At 43.2% G+C, this 26301-nt stretch overlaps 1 protein-coding gene and 1 long non-coding RNA gene across 5 annotated transcripts in view; one reads left to right on the forward strand and one right to left on the reverse strand.

Annotated features, from left to right (window-relative positions):
- Positions 1 to 1263, forward strand: part of LOC130357174 (uncharacterized) — a 59955-nt gene extending 58692 nt beyond the window's left edge. Inside the window, exon 3 of the long non-coding RNA XR_008889123.1 lies at positions 1134 to 1263. This is a non-coding gene — a long non-coding RNA (uncharacterized LOC130357174). The remainder of the gene's footprint in view (positions 1 to 1133) is intronic.
- The window catches only part of DSCAM (DS cell adhesion molecule), a 586110-nt gene that overhangs the window by 374108 nt on the left and 185701 nt on the right, over positions 1 to 26301 (reverse strand). For all 4 annotated transcript variants that reach the window (XM_056559695.1, XM_056559697.1, XM_056559696.1 and 1 more), the window contains 2 exons: positions 12242 to 12388; positions 1125 to 1403 (listed from right to left, as the gene is read on the reverse strand). In XM_056559695.1, the coding sequence (XP_056415670.1) occupies positions 1125 to 1403; positions 12242 to 12388 (426 nt within the window). The remainder of the gene's footprint in view (positions 1 to 1124; positions 1404 to 12241; positions 12389 to 26301) is intronic.

The following is a 26301-nucleotide window of genomic DNA, read 5'->3' on the forward strand; positions in this document are numbered from 1 at the left end:
AGGCTATGGAAAAAACCCACAGTGGCAAGGAGTATCCCTTTAAATGTAAGGCACAAGAATATGTGATTGGTGGGGGGCAGTGGTGGAAAAATGGGTCTGAAATGCGAAATAGAACCCCATGACCCCTAGAATGTAGCATTCATACAACAATATCCTTATACAGTGACCCCCTGACCTACGATGGCCCCGACCTACGATCATTTCAACATACGATGGCTTCTCAGAGGCAGCATCAACATACGATGCTTTTGTATGTCGGGGCCATCGCATAAACGGCTATCCGGCAGCGCAGACTGCTTCATCTGCCACCGGATAGCCGTTTACGGTGCCCCGTGTGGTCCACTGACGATCACTTACCTGTCCTCGGGGCTCCGGCTCGTCCTCTTTGGGATCCCCTGCATCGTCGGCGCTCTCCATCGTCGTCATCACATCGCTGAGCACGCCGTCCCGTCATCCAATAGGAGCGGCGTGCGTAGCGAGGTGATGGTGGCGACGGAGAGCAACGATGCCGGGGAAGCAGAGGCCTTACCGGAGCGTCGGGGACACCCGGGTGACGCGGCAACATCGATGGAAGGCGACATCCAGGGCAGCGGTGACGGTACGGAGCGGCGGGGACAGGTGAGTATAATTTCCTATACCAGTGGTCTTCAACCTGCGGACCTCCAGATGTTGTAAAACTACAACTCCCAGCATGCCCGGACAGCCGTTGGCTGTCCGGGCATGCCGGGTGTTGTAGTTTTGCAACATCTGGAGGTCCGCAGGTTGTAGACCACTGTCCTATACTTTACATTGCACGGATCCCTCAACATACGATGGTTTCAACAAACGATGGTCCATTTGGAACGGATTACCATCATATGTTGAGCGACCACTGTACATGTGTAGCTGTGTCTCATAGTGCGGAGGTCCCCATAGTTACTCTATTGGAAGAGAACAGGAAAAATTCAAATCCTGGAGTCCTTGAGGACTGGGTTGGGGACCTCTATAGTTGGGCACCGCATAAGCTTGTGCCACTGTTTGAGTGAAGTAGGACCTCATATGTTCTAGTGGGGGTCCATAAGGCTGTCAACGTCGCCCCCTTTCCAGATTCTCTAGATTTTCCATTTATGAAAACTTGTACTTACGTTTAACAGAGAGCGATCCTATCACTTCAGCGCTGCCGTAGGCGTTCCACACCTCACAAACATACGTCCCGGAATCGGCCGGCCGGGTGTTCTCGATGAGCAAGCCAACCACCGTGTTCCGGAATCTATTGTCCATTTCAAGCTGGACGTTGTCCTTCAGCCAGCGGATACTTGGGATGGGGTAGCCTGATGCTTTACATGGAAGCTCCACTCTCTGTCCTGCCATGACTGTGAGGTGCTCAAACTTATCAATAATGGTTGGAGATGAATTCACTTGATCTGCAAGACAACAAAAAAAAATGGAAACAATCAAATTTTACAAGAAATAAAATACGTTGAAAGAAATATATATATTTATTATTTGTGAGAAACAGCTCCATAAATCTTGCAGTGGCCACGCCTGGTACTGCAGCTCAGTTCCATTCACTTAAAGGGGTACTCCTGTGGAAAACTTTTTTTTTTTTTTTTTTAAACCAACTGGTGCCAGAAAGTTAAACAGATTTGTAAATTACTTCTATTAAAAAATCTTAATCCTTCCAGTACTTTTTAGGGGCTGTATACTTAAGAGAAATCCAAAAAAGAAATGCATTTCCTGTGATGTCCTGATCACAGTGCTCTCTGCTGTCCATTTTAGGAACTGTCCAGAGCAGGAGAAAATCCCCATAGCAAACATACGCTGCTCTGGACAGTTCCTAAAATGGACAGCAGAGATCAGAAGAGAGATATCAGAGGAAATGCATTTCTTTTTTGGATTTCTCTTTAGTATACAGGCCCTAAAAAGTACTGGAAGGATTAAGATTTTTTAATAGAAGTGATTTACAAATCTGTTTAACTTTCTGGCACCAGTTGATTTAAAAAAAAAAAGTTTTCCATGGGAGTACCCCTTTAAATGGGCCTGAGCTGCCGCAAGATGCAGTACCGGGTATGGCCACTGAAAAATGTATGGAGTTGAGAGCATTGGCTCCTCCTATCAGCTGATTGGTGGGATCTGATATTGATGGCCTGTTCTAAGTAAAAATCCATTTTAGTTAGACATGTATCACAGGACACAAATGTTTTGCTCATGGGCCTCAAACAGTCTTGATCTGACCCTGGGCCCAATGGGATGGCATGTACCTTATGATGGAAAGGGAGTAACTACGTTTGGTCATAGTCCTATTCTTATAAGAAGAGAAACATTGACTATTTACCTTCCCTTCTGCAAGTGATAAGTTGTACGCAATGACCTCACCAGCAGAATAGGGAGTACAGCTCTGGAATATAATACAGGATATAACTCAGGGTCAGTACAGAATAAGTAATGTAATGTATGTACACAGTGACCTCACCAGTAGAATAGGGAGTACAGCTCTGGAATATAATACAGGATATAACTCAGGATCAGTACAGGATAAGTAATGTAATGTATGTACACAGTGACCTCACCAGCAGAATAGTGAGTACAGCTCTGGAGTATAATACAGGATATAACTCAGGATCAGTACAGGATAAGTAATGTAATGTATGTACACAGTGACCTCACCAGCAGAATAGTGAGTACAGCTCTGGAGTATAATACAGGATATAACTCAGGACCAGTACAGGATAAGTAATGTAATGTATGTACACAATGACCACACCAGCAGAATAGTGAGTTAATACAGGATAAGTAATGTAATGTTTGTACAGACTGTACCATTCACAAGAGGCTCTTTGTAGTATAGAGAATGAAATGACTCATCGAACTATTGATGAATATTATGGAGATGGTTGGGTTATTCCAGGTGACTGTCGCTCGGGGGATTGGGGTTAACCACCTGCACAATTACTCGCAGAACTGTTTTAGATTTACGAGTGAGTAAATCAGCCGCATTCACTATAAATAATATGAATAATTCAGATTTTGCTCATCCTCTTAGCAGCCGCATATTTATGAACTGAGTTTACAATTGCCATTGCTGTATATGTAACACCTGCTCGAGGAACGCCGCTGACTAACAGACTGAAAGGGCATCGTCTTTTGAAAGGATTTTTATTTCTAAGAAACTAACAGCAAAGAGGATATCGTGCTTTTTTGCATTAAAAAAAAGAAGAAAAAAAAAAGCACAAGCCCTTTTTCTCTGTTCTCTGTTCACTCAAAAATCTAAACTGCCAGTTGCAGCCAACAGAGGGAGCAATTTGTACAAGGAATGTCCTGAATAGCATTAACATACTGGCCTGCCACCTAGTGGTCATAAAAATCTGCTGGAAAATAACAATTTAGCTTAAAGGGGTACTTCGGTGGAAAACATTTTTTTTTTTTTTAAATCAACTGGTGCCAAAAAGTTAAACAGATTTCTAAATTACTTCTATTTAAAAATCTTAATCCTTCCAGTACTTATCAGCTGTTGTATGTTGCACAGGAGTTTCTTTTCTTTTTTAATTTCTTTCCTGTCTGACCACAGCGCTCTCTGCTGACACCTGTGTCTTTATCAGGAACTATCCACAGCAGGATAGGTTGGCTATAGGGATTTGCTCCTGCGCTGACAGTTGCTGACATGGACAGAGGTGTCAGCAGAGAGCAATGTGGTCGGACTGGAAAGAAAGTTTTTAAAAGAAAAGAACTTCCTCTGTAGTATACAGCAGCTGATAAGTACTGGAAGGATTAAGATTTATTTTAATAGAAGTCAATTACAAATCTGTTTAACTTTCATGCACCAGTTGATTTAAAAAAAAAATGTTTTCCATCGGAGTACCCCTTTAAGCCCAGTATCAAACATGTGAGTAGCATCAGGTTTGGTGTCATTTTGATTATATCCAAAACAGTGTTTCCCAACCAGGGTGCCTCCAGCTGTTGCAAAACTACAATTTTCATCATTCACTGATGTTAACAGGCTCACCAGGTCCTCCAAAGCCTCTCTTGGGACCAACGCTTAGGGCCCTAATAGACGGCCGAACAGGTTAATATCACCCTGTGTCAGTGTTTCCCAACCAGGGTGCCTCAAATTGTTGCAAAACTACAACTCCCAGCATGCCCGGACAGCCACAGGCTGTCCGGGCATGCTGGGAGTTGTAGTTTTGCAACAGCTGGAGGGACCTTGGTTGGGATACACTGCCACAGGGTGATATTAACCTGTTCGGCCCAGCATGCCCGGTTCGGAGTTGGAATTTCTGCGGCAACAGCTGTCCGGGCATGCTGGGAGTTGTAGTTTTGCAACTGCTGGAGGCACCCTAGTTAAGAAACACAGATATGCAGTATACATATGTGGTAGCCCTTGGGAGGTGTATGGTAGTTGGGGTGTTGTTTCGGTAGATGAGGGGTTAAGGTTAACCCTATAGTTCGTGACGCCAGGCTGAGGGCTAGTATGCTGAGGTAATTCTCTGGCCTATCGCCGCCCTTCCCAGTAACAATAGGTGCATAAAATGACTGAAGATCCACAAGGTAGTTGAACTTAAAGATAACTTTACTTAAATGCTTGCGGTACATCCAATGCACAATAACAGTCTCATGCAAACAGTCTCTATATAGTTCAGTGACTGACAGTTGTTGCGGACCTTGAATTGTAATACAAGTCTCTGAATTTAGGGTAATTTGCGAAGATCCCTCCGGATTTAGGGGATAGATAAGGTCCGGTGATCCTGCAGAGTGCTTAGGGATTGATACACTCACGATTCTGAATAGATCAGCCATTGCCGCAAGGCTCAGGCCTAACTCACTGCGGAAGACAGCTGCGCAGATCCTGCACGTCTGACAACCCGGGAACAAGAGAGAGAAATCATGGCCGCCGCTCCCTTATATGGGCAGGGGCAGGGTTGTTTTGATTGGTCCGAATATCTGTCACTCACCGTCACAAAGCATGGTGGGTGCAATACGTCACAGGGACCTCCAAAGGTCCTTAAACAAAAAACCATAGAGTTTACCTGATCAGGTCCTGCTACCCGCTGCCCCTTCTCTCCCCCTGGCTATCGGTGCCGCTGCCCCATTGCCAGCGCCGCTTCTCTCCCCCTGGCTGTCGGCGCCGCTTCTCTCCCCCTGGCTATCGGCGCCGGCAATGGGGCGCCGGCACCAATAGTCAGGGGGAGAGAACGGGCAGCGGCGCCGATAGCCAGCGGGAGAGAAGCGGCGGCAGCAGGGCTCTAGACCCCAGGAAAGGCAGGGGGAGAGAAGCGGGCAGCGACGGCCTCTCTACCCCTGCCTTTCCTGGGGGTGTATCGGGGTATACATGCGCACACACGCACCCCTCATTTTACCAAGGATATTTGGGTAAAAAACTTTTTTTTACCCAAATATCCTTGGTAAAATGAGGGTGCGTGTTATAGGCCGGTGCGTGGTATACCCCGATAAATACGGTATTAGTTTAATGACTATCTAGATGAGAGGTGACAAGGGGCAGACTAGACAAAAAGGACCCGACGTCTTAGGGACTCTGGCTATGGGGACCTCTACACAGGTACCGGGACACCACACATACTTGGTCAATAAGGTGAGAATCCTGTAATATGACTAAATATTACCAAGGCAGCTCCACTGAAATAAAATGTGGCTGAGCTGCAGTACCAGACATAGCCATTAGGGGCAGTGGTGGTGCTGTTTAAAAAAAAAAATAATAATAATAATAAAAATATATTGCATATTTTGCTAGTTTCAAGCTTATTCTTTACCTCGTGTGAGTTTAAAAACACATGAAGAGTACCCGGGCCACTGTGCTGAGGATGCGGACACCATAAATATATAATAACAATAAAATGTTGCTAGGAGTTGTAGTTTTGGAACAGCTGGAGGCACCCTGGTTGGGATAACACAGCCCTATGTAACAGGTTGTGTTTACATGCTGAAATTTACCGTGTTTTTACTGCCATTTTTTTTTTATTTTTTTTTTATCGTGACAAGTAATCAGACTATTTTAGTGCAATAAAAATGGTAAACATGTGTTGTTCTTGTCTCAATCTGCATAATTACAGTAATATAATGCTATTTTTTACAGCGATTTTGGAAATTTTCAGCAAAAGTGTGAACACAGCCATAGGGACCGCAATCAGGCTTGTTTTTGACAAATTTCAAAAACATTATTCGTCAGCCACACCTGGGTGCATTCACACCACGTTTTTGCAGTACAGTTCTCACATCAGGTTTTTGATGAAAAACGGATTCCTCAAAACCTGACTAAACTGTATCAAAATGTTTGTACAGATTTCAACCCGTAAGCAGTTAAAAAAACGTATACGGTTTCAAAAATGATGTCCGGTTGCATCAGTTTTTTAAGAAAAAAACGTATACGTCTTTAACTTTTCACTCCATTTTGAATAAAGTTTCACTTGTTTGATTGAAATTCCAAGAAAAAAAAACTGTGCAAAGTCAAAAACCGTATGGTGAAAACCAGATGGAACCGTATGCACATAGGTTCTGTACTGTTCCCATTGACTCCCATGTTAAAAAAAAAACGTATACGTTTTAATCCAGTTTTTCACCCGGACCAAAAACCTTAGTAGACCGTACAGGATGCCAAATGGACACAACCTGATGCATCTTTTGGCATACGGTTTTCAATGGAGAGTCAATGCGTATACGTGAACTGCAAAAACGTGGTGTGAATGCGCCCTAATAGGGGAATTGAGGTCGACGAATGGTGGAAGCGAAAGGTTGTACAACAGCTAGTGGAGCCTTGTAATCAGCACTTATGAGGAAGATTCATCAAAACCCGTCCAGAGGAAAAGTTGCTGAGTTACCCATAGCAACCAATCAGATCGCTTCTTTCATTTTGCAGAGGCTTTGTTAAAAATGAAAGAAGCGATCTGATTGGTTGCTATGGGCAACTGGATAACTTTTCCTCTGGACAGGTTTTGATAAATCTCCCCCAATATGTGTTGCTGTTCATATTTATATTGGCACATAACATTAGTTATATGGACACTGTGAGGTACTGTTTATATGGACACTGTGTGGTACTGTTTATATGGACACTGTGAGGTACTGTTTATATGGACACTGTGTGGTTCTGTTTATATGGACACTGTGTGGTACTGTTTATATGGACACTGTGTGGTACTGTTTATATGGACACTGTGTGGTACTGTTTATATGGACACTGTGAGGTACTGTTTATATGGACACTGTGTGGTTCTGTTTATATGGACACTGTGAGGTACTGTTTATATGGACACTGTGTGGTTCTGTTTATATGGACACTGTGTGGTACTGTTTATATGGACACTGTGTGGTACTGTTTATATGGACACTGTGAGGTACTGTTTATATGGACACTGTGTGGTTCTGTTTATATGGACACTGTGTGGTACTGTTTATATGGACACTGTGTGGTACTGTTTATATGGACACTGTGAGGTACTGTTTATATGGACACTGTGTGGTACTGTTTATATGGACACTGTGTGGTACTGTTTATATGGACACTGTGTGGTACTGTTTATATGGACACTGTGTGGTACTGTTTATATGGACACTGTGTGGTACTGTTTATATGGACACTGTGAGGTTCTGTTTATATGGACACTGTGAGGTACTGTTTATATGGACACTGTGTGGTACTGTTTATATGGACACTGTGTGGTACTCTTTATATGGACACTGTGTGGTACGGTTTATATGGACACTGTGTGGTACTGTTTATATGGACACTGTGTGGTACTGTTTATATGGACACTGTGTGGTTCTGTTTATATGGACACTGTGTGGTACTGTTTATATGGACACTGTGTGGTACTGTTTATATGGACACTGTGTGGTACTGTTTATATGGACACTGTGAGGTACTGTTTATATGGACACTGTGTGGTACTGTTTATATGGACACTGTGTGGTACTATTTATATGGACACTGTGTGGTACTGTTTATATGGACACTGTGAGGTACTGTTTATATGGACACTGTGTGGTACTGTTTATATGGACACTGTGAGGTACTGTTTATATGGACACTGTGTGGTACTCTTTATATGGACACTGTGTGGTACTGTTTATATGGACACTGTGTGGTTCTGTTTATATGGACACTGTGTGGTACTGTTTATATGGACACTGTGTGGTTCTGTTTATATGGACACTGTGTGGTACTGTTTATATGGACACTGTGTGGTACTGTTTATATGGACACTGTGTGGTACTGTTTATATGGACACTGTGAGGTTCTGTTTATATGGACACTGTGTGGTACTGTTTATATGGACACTGTGTGGTACTATTTATATGGACACTGTGTGGTACTGTTTATATGGACACTGTGTGGTACTGTTTATATGGACACTGTGTGGTACTGTTTATATGGACACTGTGTGGTACTCTTTATATGGACACTGTGTGGTACGGTTTATATGGACACTGTGTGGTACTGTTTATATGGACACTGTGTGGTACTGTTTATATGGACACTGTGTGGTTCTGTTTATATGGACACTGTGTGGTACTGTTTATATGGACACTGTGTGGTACTGTTTATATGGACACTGTGTGGTACTGTTTATATGGACACTGTGAGGTACTGTTTATATGGACACTGTGTGGTACTATTTATATGGACACTGTGTGGTACTATTTATATGGACACTGTGTGGTACTGTTTATATGGACACTGTGAGGTACTGTTTATATGGACACTGTGTGGTACTGTTTATATGGACACTGTGAGGTACTGTTTATATGGACACTGTGTGGTACTGTTTATATGGACACTGTGTGGTACTGTTTATATGGACACTGTGTGGTACTGTTTATATGGACACTGTGTGGTTCTGTTTATATGGACACTGTGTGGTACTGTTTATATGGACACTGTGTGGTACTGTTTATATGGACACTGTGTGGTTCTGTTTATATGGACACTGTGTGGTACTGTTTATATGGACACTGTGTGCTACTGTTTATATGGACACTGTGTGGTACTGTTTATATGGACACTGTGAGGTACTGTTTATATGGACACTGTGTGGTACTGTTTATATGGACACTGTGTGCTACTGTTTATATGGACACTGTGTGGTACTGTTTATATGGACACTGTGTGGTTCTGTTTATATGGACACTGTGAGGTACTGTTTATATGGACACTGTGTGGTACTGTTTATATGGACACTGTGTGGTACTGTTTATATGGACACTGTGTGGTACTGTTTATATGGACACTGTGTGCTACTCTTTATATGGACACTGTGTGGTACTGTTTATATGGACACTGTGTGGTTCTGTTTATATGGACACTGTGAGGTACTGTTTATATGGACACTGTGTGGTACTGTTTATATGGACACTGTGTGGTTCTGTTTATATGGACACTGTGTGGTTCTGTTTATATGGACACTGTGAGGTACTGTTTATATGGACACTGTGAGGTACTGTTTATATGGACACTGTGAGGTACTGTTTATATGGACACTGTGTGGTACTGTTTATATGGACACTGTGTGGTACTGTTTATATGGACACTGTGTGCTACTGTTTATATGGGCACTGTGTGGTACTGTTTATATGGACACTGTGTGGTACGGTTTATATGGACACTGTGAGGTACTGTTTATATGGACACTGTGTGGTACTGTTTATATGGACACTGTGTGGTACTGTTTATATGGACACTGTGTGCTACTGTTTATATGGACACTGTGAGGTACTGTTTATATGGACACTGTGTGATACTCTTTATATGGACACTGTGTGGTACTCTTTATATGGACACTGTGTGGTACTCTTTATATGGACACTGTGTGGTACTGTTTATATGGACACTGTGTGGTACTGTTTATATGGACACTGTGAGGTACTGTTTATATGGACACTGTGAGGTACTGTTTATATGGACACTGTGTGGTACTGTTTATATGGACACTGTGTGGTACTGTTTATATGGACACTGTGTGGTACTGTTTATATGGACACTGTGTGGTACTGTTTATATGGACACTGTGTGGTACTGTTTATATGGACACTGTGTGGTACTGTTTATATGGACGCTGTGAGGTACGGTTTATATGGACACTGTGTGGTACGGTTTATATGGACACTGTGTGGTACTATTTATATGGACACTGTGTGGTACTATTTATATGGACACTGTGTGGTACTGTTTATATGGACACTGTGTGGTACTGTTTATATGGACACTGTGTGGTACTGTTTATATGGACACTGTGTGGTACTGTTTATATGGACACTGTGTGGCATTATTTATATGGGTTCTGTATTGGACAATTCATATGGGCAATGTTTAGCATTAGTTATATGGTCCCTGTATGGTACTGTTCATATGGGCTCTATGCAGCACTATTTGTAATTAGGGTTGCCATCTCTCTTGCAAAAAAAAAAAATGCCAGCCATGCTAATTTGCATAATTAATTATATATGCGTGACATCACAGGATACACATATGAGGGGGACATTTTGTCCTATTCTGACCCTATTTTTTATTTCTCCTTATACGGGGCCTGTATGTAGGGCTCATTTCCTGTGCCCCGATTTGTAGTTTTTAACAGGACCGTTTTTGTTTTGATGTGACTTTTTGATCGCTTTTTTTTTAATTATATTCGGAAGTTGCAGTTAGTTACTAACTACAACTCCCAGCATGCCCCGATACAGCCTGTGGCTCATTCACTTTTATTTATTTCATTTATGTCACTTATTTGGTGAAGAATCCGAACCGATTCTGTGTGGCCTGGATGTGGATTTAGCGCTACGAAATGGGGCATCCAGAATCCAGCGCAGACATTCCAGGGTACGCCTTGGATTTCCACCACTAATTCAACAACACGTGCAGATTTTGCAACCCATTGAAGTCAATGGAGAGCGAAATCTGCTGCCGAAAATACGCATGTGTCAGTGTACCCACAGGCTATGTTCACACGGCAGAATTTCCTAGCAGAATCCAGTGGAAAATTTACAGTGGAAAATGCGCCCTCTCCGTAGACAGCAACGCATTTCTGAGCAGATTCCACGGAATGAAATGACAAGTCAATTCTTTCTGCGGAGGCCGAAATCTGAATTTCCGCGACAGATGTTTCCACTGCAGAAATTCTGCCATGTGCATAGTGCAGCAGAATCCCATTGAAAACCATAGGACTCTACTGCAACGGAATTTCCAAGCGGAATTTTTCTCCCAGATTCCACTCGGAAATTCCGCCGAATGAACATAGCCTTGTGGTCCAGCTACATGAACATAATCTGCTGCAGACCCACTGAAGTCTATAGGTAGCAACAAAACCCACAGCGGATTATGTACGTGTGAACGTATCCTTAGAGGCAGGGGCAGAGATTCTGAGTGCAGCAAGTGCAGCCACTGATGGGAATGCATATATTCAGAGGAAATTCTGCAGAGGAAATTCTGCTGCAGAATCCCATTGACAGCAATGGGGGGGCTGCTGAAAAGTGGATCCCAACCCAAAATTCTCAGGGTAAACGGGCCCTAAGAAATTCTGCTCGGATATTTCAGTGCATTGTCTTCATTGGGATTCTGCAGCACCCTACTGAGTTTACACAAATCCGAAGCGGAAAGAGATAATTTAAATGGCCGCAAAAAAAAGATTAAATCATGTGCAGCCCCTTTACTGATCTTCGGATATGACCATTCCTAGGAACGCTCATTTGCCCCAAAATCAGCCAATGTAAAGGGGACTTCAGTGTAGGAGTGGATGACCCTCCACTGGGCCCCAAGTTCTACCATGGTAACAGTGCATAAGTGGTTCTGATCCGATGTAGATCCTGGGTACTGGGCTGACCAATTTTAGGCTATTTCCTCTTTAAAGGGGTACTCCGCTGCTCTGCGCTTGGAACAAACTCTTCCGAACGCTGGAGCCGGGAGCTTGTGACATCATAGCCCCGCCCCCTCAATGCAAATCGATGGGAGGGGGCGTGACATCCGTCACGCCCCCTCCCATAGAGTTGCATTGAGGGGCGGGGCGTGGCGTCATGAGGAGGCGGGGTTATGATGTCACGACCTCCCGGCGCTGGCTCCAGTGTTCGGAACCGTTTGTTCCAAACGATGAGCAGCGGAGTGCCCCCCTTTAAGAGCCTAAATATCTTGGTGTGTACTTAGGACATGTGTGTAGAATAGGACATCTTCTTTATCAATCCAGCAGAATTAATCTCCTTGGTAGGCTGGGGTTCTCTAGACCACCAGGTGACATAATGTGATAATAATATTAACACAAAACCTTACCTAATACAGTCAGCCTGGCGCTGTTACTCTGACGGGTTTCTCCGGTGTACTTGTGCCGTGTGGTGCACCGGTAATTATTTAATCCATCTTCATTCTGTACATCTGTTATATACAAGGCTCCCGATGATGTAATGAGAAATCTAGATCCTAAAATGACAAAAATACACAGTCGATTAGTTGCGCTACTGAAAGATGAAAATTCTCAACAAACTACACATTCGTGGAATACAAAATACATACAGAAGATAGATTCCCAAAACAAACAAGGAGACACAAGAGAGGAAGGACCCTGATTGTGGAAGCGCCAAACCAATGGGGGTCTCCAACCCATGGCTGAATAGGCCAAATGAAATCAAGAACATGCATTTCAGGAGCAGCCAAACTATCTGCTGTGTGGCCTCTGCAAGGAAAGCCCATCCCAGATAGGACTCATTTTATTTTGTACATATTTAAGAAATACCCTTCCATAGGCACCACAAAGAAGACACTATGAAATTGGTATAGGGACCAAGCACAAATGTTCCATTATTAAGAAGCAGTTATGAATTGGATCCAACACCAGAAGAAAGACCCCCATTTTTTATTTTACCCTCCTATATACATCTGTACACCTCGAGAAGCACCACTGATGAAGACCTCCATGTGCCCCTTCATTCTAGACTTTCTTGTATTTGAAACCCAAATCACAGGACCTTTATTAGTCCCACCCCATCATACGACCTACCGTATATAGATCTCACCGCATCATAGGACCTTTATACAACCCACCCCATCATAGGACCTTTATACAACCCACCCCATCATAGGACCTTTATAGATCTCACTCCATCATAGGACCTTTATACAACCCACCCCATCATAGGACCTTTATACAACCCACCCCATCATAGGACCTTTATACATCCCACCACATCATAGGACCTTTATAGATCTCACCCCATCATAGGACCTTTATAGATCTCACCCCACAATAGGACCTTTATACATCCCACCACATCATAGGACCTTTATAGATCTCACCCCATCATAGGACCTTTATAGATCTCACCCCACAATAGGACCTTTATACATCTCACCCCATCATAGGACCTTTATACATCCCACCACATCATAGGACCTTTATAGATCTCACCGCATCATAGGACCTTTATAGATCTCACCCCATCATAGGACCTTTATAGATCTCACCCCACAATAGGACCTTTATACATCTCACCCCATCATAGGACCTTTATAGATCTCACCCCATCATAGGACCTTTATACATCCCACCCCATCATATGACCTTTATAGATCTCACCGCATCATAGGACCTTTATACATCTAACCCCATCATAGGTACTTTATACATCCCACCCCATCATGGGACCTTTGTAAGCCCTACCCTCTTGTAAGTCCCACTGTATCACATCACCTTGTAAGTCCAACCCCATCACAATATCTTTGTAAGCCCCACCCCTTCACAGGATCTTTGTAAATCCTAACTCATGACAAGACCTTGTAAGTCCCACCCTATTACAGGACCTTTATTAATCCTACCCAATCATGGGACTTTTATAAATCCCACCCAATCACAGGACCTTTATAAATCCCACCCCATCATGGGACCTTTATAAATTCCACCCCCATCATGGGACCTTTATAAATCCCACCCCATCATGGGACCTTTATAAATCCCACCCCATCATGGGACCTTTATAAATCCAACCCCATCATGGAACCTTTATAAATCCCACCCAATCACAGGACCTTTATAAATCCCACCCCATCATGGGACCTTTATAAATCCCACCCCATCATGGGACCTTTATAAATCCAACCCCATCATGGGACCTTTATAAATCCCACCCAATCACAGGACCTTTATAAATCCCACCCCATCATGGGACCTTTATAAACCCCACCCCATCATGGGACCTTTATAAATCCCACCCCATCATGGGACCTTTATAAATCCCACCCCATCATGGGACCTTTATAAACCCCACCCCATCATGGGACCTTTATAAACCCCACCCCATCATGGGACCTTTATAAACCCCACCCCATCATGGGACCTTTATAAACCCCACCCCATCATGGGACCTTTATAAACCCCACCCCATCATGGGACCTTTATAAGCCCTACCTCCTTTGTGAGTCTCACCCTATCACAGGACTCTGTAATTCCTACCCCTCTGCTAATTTTATCTTTGTAATCCCCCCTCCCCCCAATCACAGTACCTGTCAAGTCACTCCCTATCATGTGGTCCTTATAAATCCCATGGGACTTTTGTAATTCCATCATAAAATTGACTACAAAAACCAAAGGCATACCCTTGGATTCCGATTGTGAATTTCAACTTCAATGCCGCAAATTTGGCCATGGTTTTTGGTTTTATATAGGGTATGGCCCCATTCAATGGAATAATCAGCATTCCGGCTACCAAAAAAGCATATGTACGGGTTCCACATCAAAAAAATAATTTATATATTGCCTCTTTTACTTTCAAAAAAATCCATTCTTGTTTTAAACAATCTGCATGTGAAACTGTAAATAGGTGGGGAAACCAGGTACATATAACATGGCCGAGATCAGATTTGGCCTTGGTGGAGTCCCATACAACCAGAATTAATGAGGTACTCCCCTGGAAAACATTATTTTATTTTTTATTTTTTTAAATCAACTGCTGCCAGAAAGTTAAACAAATTAGTAATTTACTTCTATTTAAAAATCTTATCCCTTCCAGTACTTATCAGATGCTGTATGTTCCACAGAAAGTTCTTTTCATTTAGAATTTCCTTTCCGTATGACCACAGTGCTCTCTGCTGACACCTCTGTCCATGTCAGGAACTGTCCAGAGCAGGAGAGGTTTGCTATGGGGATTTGCTCCTACTCTGGACAGTTCCTAAAATAGATAGAGATGTCAGCAGAGAGCACTGTGGTCAGACTGAAAAGAAATTCAAATAGAAAAGAACTTCCCCTGGAACATACAGCAGCTAATAAGTACTGGAAGGGATAAGATTTTTAAATAGAAGTAAATTACTAAATTTGTTTAACTTTCTGGCATCAGTTGATTAAAAAAAATGTTTTTCTAGTGGAGACTTTTATAGCATATTATTGAATTGGAGTTCGAGTCCCACCAGTCCTAAAATTCATAGAACGGTCCTGGATTGTAGTAGGCGCTGGCCCAATAATAATGTCTTTTGGCTGTTTCATAGCAACGGAGTCTTCCGGCTGAGAGCCCCAGCAATGACTCTGACAGGAGAACGGGGCCCGCTGTAAATAATTCATTGTGATTGGATGCACGGGGCCCTTATTGTTCATTATCTCGGATCAGGACTGTCTCGTCTCCTTTGGGAAGGATGGGGGGGGGGGGGGGGTTGACCTGCTTATTTTTTGCACTATTGGATCATGCCACCCTCAGAATGCCTTCACTGGCTGCACAACCTGCGGGGCACAGCCGCCCGCCAGTAATTACAGGTCAAGCGGGGGCAAGTGTGATGCAAAATCATTGTAATTTTACCCCTGCCTGCTCCGGAAAATTATACGCTCCACACATGACTGCGCGTCGTTCCTCAAGACAACAGGATATCATTATTATCGTGTACAAGATAACAGAGCGCGGCCGCTCTCAACGCGCTACATTAATGATCGGGGCCTGGCACCAGTCAAAATAAACTGCACACTATAGGGTCAGATCAAGAGATGTGCACAGGTCAGCTAAAAAGGGGGCTTGAGACCCTGCCCTTATGATGTTCCTATTATAAGTGCCCTGGGCAGTATGGCATCATCATGTGGGAATTTATATAAATAATTATAAGAAGTGGATTTTTATTATTATTTTTTTTTAAAAGGGGTACTCCGGTGGAAAACATTATTATTTTTTTTTATTATTTTTTTTTAAATCAACTGGTGCCAGAAAGTTAAACAGATTTGTAAATGACTTCTATTAAAAAATCTTTACCCTTCCAGTACTTTTTAGCAGCTGTATGCTACAGAGGAAATTCTTTTCTTTTTGAATTTCTTTTTTGCCTTGTCCACAGTGCTCTCTGCTGACACCTGATGTCCGTGTCAGGAACTGTCCAGAGCAGGAGAAAATCCCCATAGCAAACCTATGCTGCTCTGGACAGTTCCTGACACACGGGACAGAGGTGTCAGCAGAGAGCACTGTGGACAAGACAAAAAATAAATAAAAAAAATAAAAAAGAATTTCCTCTGTAGTATACAGCTGCTAAAAAGTACTGGAAGGGTAAAGATTTCTTTAATAGAAGTCATTTACAAATCTGTTTAACTTTCTGGCATCAGTTCATTAAAAAAAAACAAAAAAAAGATTTCCACCGGATTACCCCTTTAAGTTCAGACCCGGCCCTCCAAAATGTCAGTGCATATCCCTGGTCAGATCAGAGTCTGTGAGCTAAAACACATGATGTGTCCATAATACAGAATCAATACAATACTCAAATACAAAACATACAGTACACAACAAACACAAAATACAACAACAAACACCGAGCTACATAATTGCCATATTATACTGACAATCAGGGTGTGTACAAATAATAGCGCCATACAGTATAATAATAAATAACAAAGCTATACTGTATAGCGAACACATTACACTACCATACAATGTGTACTATAGTGTCCCACCTGCGGCTCTGCTACAACTACCATCCTTCCCTGATAGCCTTAAAGGGGTACTCCGGTGGAAAACTTTTTTTTTTAATCAGCTGGTGCCAGAAAGTTAAACAGATTTGTAAATTACTTCTATTAAATTTTTGTTATCCTTTCAGTACTTATTAGCTGCTGAATACTACAGAGGAAATTCTTTTCTTTTTGTAACACAGTGCTCTCTGCTGACATCTCTGTCCATTTTAGGAACTGTGCAGTGCAGCGTATGTTTTCTATTGGGATTTTCTCCTACTCTGGACAGTTCTTAAAATGGACAGAGGTGTCAGCAGAGAGCACTGTGCTCGTGATGTCAGCAGAGAGCTCTGTGTTCCAAAAAGAAAAGAATTTCCTCTGTAGTATTCAGCAGCTAATAGGTACTGGAAAGATTAAGATTTTTTTTAATAGAAGTCATTTACAAATCTGTTTAACTTTCTTGCACCAGTTGATTAAAAAAAAGAAAAGTTTTCCATCGGAGTACCCTTTTAAGTCTACATCAGTGTTTCCCAAACAGGGTTCCTCCAGCTTTGGCAAAACTACAACTCCCAGCATGCCCGGACAGCCTTTGGCTGTCCGGGCATGCTGGGAGTTGTAGTTTTGCCACAGCTGGAGGCACCCTGCTTGGGAAACACTGGTCTTCATAATAGTACCACGCAATCAACAATGTCATACACTACCTAAATAATAGAGACCGGACAGGCTGTCAGGGCATGCTGGGAACTGTAGTTTTGCAACGGCTGGAGGCACACTGGTTGGGAAACCCTGATATACAGTATACATTCTAGGATGTTCTCATACATTCCAAGGTTACACTTCACCTGATGGAAGAACGCCTACAGGGTCTCGCTTCCAATCAGCTGAACTGCAATACCAGACATGGCCTGCGGACAAGAGTGGCACTGTTTCCCTAATAAATAAAAAATTCTGATCCCATACAAAAAAAGACATCTGACTGTCCTTAGCTTTCTCAGTGCTGGGGACCTGTAGTCCTGATCTACCATACTTTGTAATTTAAACTCCCATATGAGGTGTCAAGCTGACAAGTGTCACTACCTATGACGTCTAATTAAAAGGAGTTTTCAAGGAATAGGAAAACAGAGCTAACTTCTTCCCAAAAAAAGGGTCACCACCTGCCCTCGGGTTGTGTGTGGTATTGTTTTGGATGCGTTGACCACTCTAGGTTGATGTCCTGCTCCAAATTAGATAATACGTGCACGGAGAAAAACACACGCTGACACAAGACTGGCTCAAAGTGGTTCTCTGGTTTATTGTATTGCGTTCACACAATATACGTTCTTCAGTAGGGCATTGCACATTGTGCAAGCATTCTCATTGGTTCGCAGACTACTTTACGTAAGCATTGCATCATATTTTCTGTGCCAAGCAGGGTGGTCACACAGGGCGTAGTACACGATTTAACCACCATCTTAGAAGAATGATCTTCATTTTATATCTATTATCCATAACAGAATTACAACTTGTCTCCATTCACTTTAATGGAATTGAGCTGCAGTACCACACACAACCTGAAGACAGGTGTGGCGATATTTTTGTATAAATTAGCTCTGTTTTTCTAATCCTCCATAACCCCTATAACTGGTATGTGAAGCCAATAAATGTGTATTTCTTGTCAGGCCTCCTTGGTCGGGCGATCTGCTATAATTCGTCATCCATCCAGACGTCTCATAAACCCAGGTTACCGAAAACTACAAAGAAACGTACAATGTGCTGGGAGCGGCGAGCAGGATGTGCCGTAGAGCTGGGGCTGCACTCTAAAGGTCTGCCTCTGTTGCCTAGCAACCATCACCTTTGAAAACGCCTCCGTTCATTGTCCTATTGTGTCGCTCTGGTCTCATTGACTGCAGAATGGAACCTGGAAAAGGCTACAACATAAAGAACCCCCCGCCATAAGAATAAGCCGCATCTTCCATCACCTTAAAAATGATCACATGTATTATGAATGGCTCTGAGGCGCCAGAATATCAAGGGATGCCGGACCACCGGAAGCTGACCCAGTGCCGAGGACCTCGGTATATATCCATCCAGTGTCATCGGCTCATGCCCAATTTTTAACCACGACTTAATGAACACCCCAAAAAGAATGTTTATTGTTTGGGAGTCAGCACCCGATCATTTTTCTATACGAATAGCAACCTTATCTATAGAGCCACGCAGTGCCCAAATAAATTGTCCAAATAGTGCAGCACAAAGCCCGTATGAACACTACCTCAATGTGACCAAGTAATGCTACAGTGCCCATATGAATTGTCTAATATTATATATATATATATAGTGGCCCAGTACGGGAGATGTTCCCCCATACCCTTGCTGTCCTGTCAGGCAGCCTCCTTCAGTGTCCCCCGGGCCCCTTGCACCTGATTCCCCCTGTACATATATTCTGCAGTGTATTGTATTATAAAATGTGTTGTATCTTTAAGAGATATGTCATGTGATTCCAGTGACCAGGTGACCCCAAGAGTGACCTATGGGCTCCCTGCTAGTTTCCCCCATATAAGCCCTGGGTGGAGCTTCTCTCTCTCTTTCCTCTTTGGAGATAAGTCTTTCCTGAGGTCCAGTGCAGTCTTGTCTAGTGTGTGAGTCCAGTCCTGCAGCCGCCATCAAGTCAAGTAAGATAAAGTCACAGTCAATTCAAGTCAGTCCCTGTCATGTGTCAAGTCAGCGTGGCCTGCATTCAATTGTCCAGTCCTACTACAAGTCCCAGCAAGCCCTTAAGGTCTCTGGGTCACTGGTCACTTCCTTGGGCCCTGGCTGAACTGTATAGACTTTACCATCTGTCTACCCTCAGTAAAGCTACCGTTATCCGTAACTTGGCGTCAGAGTCTTTATTGCCCCCGTGCCTAGCTTCAGGTGGTTTTAGGCTAAACCACGCTCTGGCGTCACGAATACAAGGTGTTAATGCCATCTGCCCCTAGGGTAACAACATCTGCCCTCATCACACCAAGCTACCACACACACACACATATATTATATATATATATATATATATATATATATACACATACAGTACCAAAATGCTACATAGTGTCCATATGAATTGTTTGATATATATATATATATATATATATATATATATATATATTCTGTACCATACAGCGTCCATATTACTAATGCTGCATAGTGTCCATATTAATTGTGCAAATACAGCGCACATATGAACAGTGCAGCAACAAAACAGTACCACACAATGGCCATATAACTAATGCTACGAGCCCATATGAACAGTACCATACAGGGACCATATAACTAATGCTGCACAGTGCCCATATTAATTGTCCCATACAGTGCCCATATTAATTGTCCCATACAGTGCCCATATTAATTGTCCCATACAGTGCCCATATTAATTGTCCCATACAGTGCCCATATTAATTGTCCCATACAGTGCCCATATTAATTGTCCCATACAGTGCCCATATTAATTGTCCCATACAGTGCCCATATGAATTGTCCCATACAGTGCCCATATGAATTGTCCCATACAGTGCCCATATGAATTGTCCCATACAGTGCCCATATTAATTGTCCCATACAGTGCCCATATTAATTGTCCCATACAGTGCCCATATTAATTGTCCCATACAGTGCCCATATTAATTGTCCCATACAGTGCCCATATTAATTGTCCCTTACAGTGCCCATATTAATTGTCCCATACAGTGCCCCTATTAATTGTCCCATACAGTGCCCCTATTAATTGTCCCATACAGTGCCCCTATTAATAGTCCCATACAGTGCCCCTATTAATTGTCCCATACAGTGCCCATATTAATTGTCCCATACAGTGCCCATATAAATAGTGCTTATATAAACAGTACCACACAGAAGTCTTCCTGCTAGTACCACTCTCTAAAGTCCAAATGAATAGCACCACACAGTACCCAAATGACTAATACTTTAGTGCCACACTGTGCCCATACAAAAATTACCAACAAAATTCAAAAAACAACTAGTGCCATTCAGTGCCCATATGAACTGCCCACATGACATGTGCCACACAGAGCCCATATAAACTACTGCTTGACAACACCCAGAAAAATTGTGGCACACAGTACCCATATGACTTGTGCCATAGTGTGAAATAATGTCAATACAAATAGTACCGCACACAGTGCTCATAACTCATGGCACTCAATGGGGGAGATTTATCAAAACCTGTGCAGAGGAAGAGTGGTGCAGTTGCCCATAGCAACCAATCAGATTGCTGCTTTAGAGGCCTGTGGAAAATGAAAGAAGCAATCTGATTGGTTGCTATGGGCAACTGCACCACTCTTCCTCTGCACAGGTTTTGATAAATCTCCCCCAGTGTCCATATCAATAGCACAACACAGAACGAATATAACTACTGACACATGGGCCCTTATTTACTAAGAGTGTTGTGTAGTTTTCTTTTTGGGTTTTAATTCCCTACAATTTATTTTCCACGGTATTTACTAAGGTTTCCCTACATTTTCCACTTTCCCTACATTTTCCTTTTTTTACACATGTTCTGATCTGTCGGGTTTTCCTCAGCTCAAATCCACCATATTTTATGTGAAAACCTTAGTAAATATATTGGGTTTTTGTAAAAATGTCGGAAACACGGCCCTTTTCGGAGACCACGCCCCCTTTTCCTGGCCGACCACGCCCCTTTTTCAGGGTTTCTTTGCAAAATGGAGAGTTAGTCGGGTTTTTTCAATTCTGGCGCACATTCTGGCGCAGACAGAATTTCTGGCGCAATGCGACAGAATCTGGCGCACAACCCGACAAAACATGTCGGGTTTGCAATAGTAAATGAGGTGCTGTATACTCCACAGGAAGTTCTTTTCTTTTTGAATTTCCTTTCTGCCTGACCACAGTGCTCTCTGCTGACACCTCTGTCCATGTCCGGAACTGTCCAGAGCAGGGGCAAATCCCCATAGCAAACCTCTCCTGCTCTGGACAGTTCCTGACATGGACAGAGGTGTCAGCAGAGAGCACTGTGGTCAGACAGAAAAGAACTACACAACTTCCTGTGGAGAATACTGCAGCTAATAGGTACTGGAAGGATTCTGCAACCAGTTGATTTAAAAAAATATTTAGTTTTCCACCGGAGTACACTTTTAATATAACTACTGCCACATAGTGCCTATATGAATAGTACCACACAGTGCCCATATAACTAGTAGTAGTAGTACTAGTGTGTATCCATGTAAACAGCCCTACAAAGTATGCATAGAACTAGCGCAACACAGTGGCCTTATGAACTGTCCTACACCATATAAATAGTGCCAAACACTGCCCACATGAAGTGCCCCATACAGTGCCCATATGAATTGCCACACAGTAGCCATAGTGCTAGCGCCATACTGTCCATATGAATCGTACTACACAATAACCATACCACTACTGCTATACAGTACTGTAATGTCCCAGTACAGGACATGGTCCTGTACTACACTTAGGCCCTGTCAGGTTGAGTCCCTCAGTGACCTGGGGGCTCCCCTGCAGGGTCTCTCCTGCTGTTTATAGACTGTCATTTGTTGTCATAGGATTATAGTCAGTACATTAATGTATAGTTAGTCTACAGGACCTGTGAGATGTCTGAAGGACCTGTGGAGCGTCACATATTATGTTCTGTTGTCACATGATGTTACCCAGAGAGCACCAGCTTAACTTATGACCCGCAGCTTGACCAATGGGCCTTAGTCCAGCCCCCCACTATATAAAGGGGCGGCCATTACAATTCACCCTCTTCTCTTCCTTTACTGAGAACCAGCCAGTACAGATCTCAGTGCAAGTAACCAGCATTTGGGAGACCACAAAGCTACAGTCATTCCAGTAAGTCAAAAGTCTATGTCTGCTGTCACTACAAATAGTCAAGTCCTGCATATAGTCAAGCCACTTCACTGGGAATCTGGCCTAGCTGTGAAGATAATTCCATCTGTCTTAAACTCAGTAAAGCCTCCGTTAAATCATAACTTGTTGTGGACTCTCCTTTCCTTAACTAGCCATTGGAATAGTGGAGATACCGTTTGTGTGGTTCCGGTACCCAAAAACCACTCTGGCGTCACGAACACTAGGGGTTAACAACATCTTGCCCCAAGGGGTTCATACCATCTGAACCCCACCACCTACACCGCTACACCCCGTGATCCCGCCATACACCGTCGGTCACCACAGTACAAATACATTTTAGTGCACCATGCGCCCATATACAGTGGGGATCAAAAGTTTGGGCACCCCAGGTAAAAAATTGTATTAATGTGCATAAAGAAGCCAAAGAAAGATGGAAAATTCTCTAAAAGGCATCAAATTACAGATTAGACATTCTTATAATATGTCAACAAAAGTTAGATTTTATTTCCATCATTTACACTTTCAAAATAACAGAAAACAAAAATGGCGTCTGCAAAAGTTTTGGCACCCTGCAGAGTTAATATCTTGTACTGCCCCCTTTGGCAAGTATCACAGCTTGTAAACACTTTTTGTAGCCAGCCAAGAGTCTTTCAATTCTTGTTTGAGGTGTCTTTGCCCATTCTTCCTTACAAAAGTCTTCCAGTTCTTTGAGATTTCTGGGCTGTCTGTCACGCACTGCTCTTTTAAGGTCTATCCATAAATTTTCAATTAAGTTGAGGTCAGAAGATTGTGGCGGCCATGGCAAAACCTTCAGTTTCCAACTCTTCATGTAATCCCCCTTGGATTTTGAGGTGTGTTTAGGATCATTATCCATTTGTAGAAGCCATCCTCTCTATAACTTCAGCTTTTTCACAGATGGCATCAAGTTAGCATCCAAAATTTGCTGAAATTTTATTGAATCCATTTTTCCTACTACTCGTGAGATGTTCCCTGCAATACAACCCCAAAGCATGATTGATCCACCCCCATGCTTAACAGTTGGACATAGGTTCTTTTCATTAAATTCTGTTCCCCTTCTTCTCCAAACGTACCTTTGCTCATTCCGGCCAAAAAGTTAAATTTTAACCTCATCGGTCCACAGATTTTTGTGGTGAGGACATAGAAGAGGTTTTCTTCTGATGACTCTTCCATGAAGACCATATTTATACAAGTATCTCTTTATAGTGGAATAGTGTACCACAACTCCAGTGTCTGCCAGATCTTTCTGGAGGGATTGTGCAGTCAAACGTGGGTTTTGAATGGTTTTTCTCACAATCCTGCGAGCTGTTCTGTCTGATATTTTTCTTGGTCTTCCAGATCTTGCTTTAACTTCCACTGTTCCTGATGACTGCCATTTCTTAATTACATTCCGAACAGAGGATATTGACAACTGAAAACGTTTTGCTATCTTCTTATAGCCTTCTCCAGCTTTGTGAGCGTCAACTACTTTCAGTTTCAGATTTCTAGACAACTGCTTAGAAGAACCCATGGTGCTGATTGTTGGGGCAAGGTCAGATTAGTTTGAGCATTTAGAACCTTTGAGATTGACATTACCCGGTCTTCCCAGATGATGATTGAGAACAATCCATGACATTGGCAGGTCTCAGCTTTGCAAAGGGGGCAGTGCTTGCTATAAATTCTGCAGGGTGCCCAAACTTTTGCAGACGCCATTTTTTTTTTTGTTTTCTGTTATTTTGAAAGTGTAAATGATGGAAATAAAATCTAACTTTTGTTGACATATTATAAGAATGTCTAATCTGTAATTTGATGCCTTTTGGAGATTTTTCCATCTTTCCTTGGCTTCTTTATGCACATTAATACAAATTTTTACCTGGGGTGCCCAAACTTTTGATCCCCACTGTAACTAGTGCTGCACTGTGTAATGAATAACTTCTACCAGGGCTGAGGCCTAGCAGACAGCACAGTATATAGAGGGGGGACAACATTACATGGCGTTTTTTTTTCGTTCCACATGGTCTGCCTCTACGGCAGTGTTTCCCAACCAGGGTACCTTTCATGTGTTGCAAAACTACAAATCCCAGCATGCCCAGCCAGCCGTTGGCTGTCTGGGCATGCTGGGAGTTGTAGTTTTGCAACAGCTGGAGGCACCCTGGTTGGGAAACACAGCTCTTTGATATGGATATCCTTATAGATCCCGAATATACGTGTTTGAAATTCACGAATCCCATAAGCCGCCTAAGGCGCCACACAATCTTCCGCCCCCGGCATCCGTGCGCCATTTACTACAGAACGTGACGATGATTGGGAAGTGGCCCCGGCTGTGTAAATCTCAATGAAGGACGTAACGCTTAAACAATGGCGACACGAGAGGCCTTTTATTTTTTTTTCCTGCGCTCATTCACCTCGCTCCCCGTCTCCCACAGGTCGGCATTAATTACGGATCAATACGGGCTTAATGCGGATAATTTATTTTCGCTTCACATTTAAAGAATAGAAGTAGCAATTTCCTACTTTGTACTAAATGAGGCAACGCACCAGATAAAGGCGCCGCGATTGGAACGTCACCAGTCACATGGCTAACTACAGAAAACAGGAACGGTGGGGGAACTCCAGCATAATTGAATTTACTGTAACAGATGTACTATATACGGTACGGTAAAACTATGTTCACACTGCCTAAATTTTGTGGAATGTCGGAGCTAGGACCGCTCGGAAATGCGCCGTCTACATAAACGCCGCAGAAAGAACTGACAGGCCAATTCTTTCTGCAGAGGCCATAATCAGAATTTCCACAGCAGGTGTTTTTTGCCGCAGAAATTCCACCGTGTGCACAGTGCAGCAAATTCCCATTGAAAACAATGGGCCTCTGCTGCAACGGAATTTCCGAGCAAAATTTTCCATCGGATTCTGTCTTGTGAACGAGACCTTATCATCGACCTTCTTCCAGAATTTAGAGAAAAATTTTAGATAAAAGGGGGGAGATTTATCAAAACCTGTTTAGAGGAAGAGTGCTGTCGCTGCCCGGAGCAACCAATCAGATCGCTTCTTTTATTTTTGGAAAGGCCTCTGAAAAATTTAAGATAAAAAATTAAAAATGAAAGCAGCGATCTGATTGGTTGCCATGGGAAACTGGACATCTTTTTCTTTGCACAAGTTTTGATAAATCTCTCCCCATTCTTATTTCCTGAAATGGAGCTCCTAGGGCAGTGATGGCGAACCTGTGGCACGCCGAGCCCCCTCTGTGGGCACGCGGCCACAGTGGTGTACCAAGGGGAGGGCAGGGGAGGGCAGGGGAGGGCGGCCCACCCCGGTTCCACTCACAAGGGGGGGTTCCATGACGGAGTAACCCCCCCATCCAGGGCCGGACTGGCCATCGGGCACACAGAGCATTTGCCCGGTGGGCCGGGCCGTCCTTCTGCCCTGTACAGTAACACGGGCCAGCTCACCTGTAATTGCTCCGCCCCCAAATAAGAGCCTGCACAGTTACGCGCGTGCACCGGCTGCCGCGTAATGACGCTCGCTCGTGTCACGCTCCCAGAATTCAAGGGCTGACGCCGGCCCTAGGTATTCTGAG

This window comes from Hyla sarda, chromosome 2, assembly GCF_029499605.1.
Source record: "Hyla sarda isolate aHylSar1 chromosome 2, aHylSar1.hap1, whole genome shotgun sequence".
NCBI classification, from domain to species: domain Eukaryota; kingdom Metazoa; phylum Chordata; class Amphibia; order Anura; family Hylidae; genus Hyla; species Hyla sarda.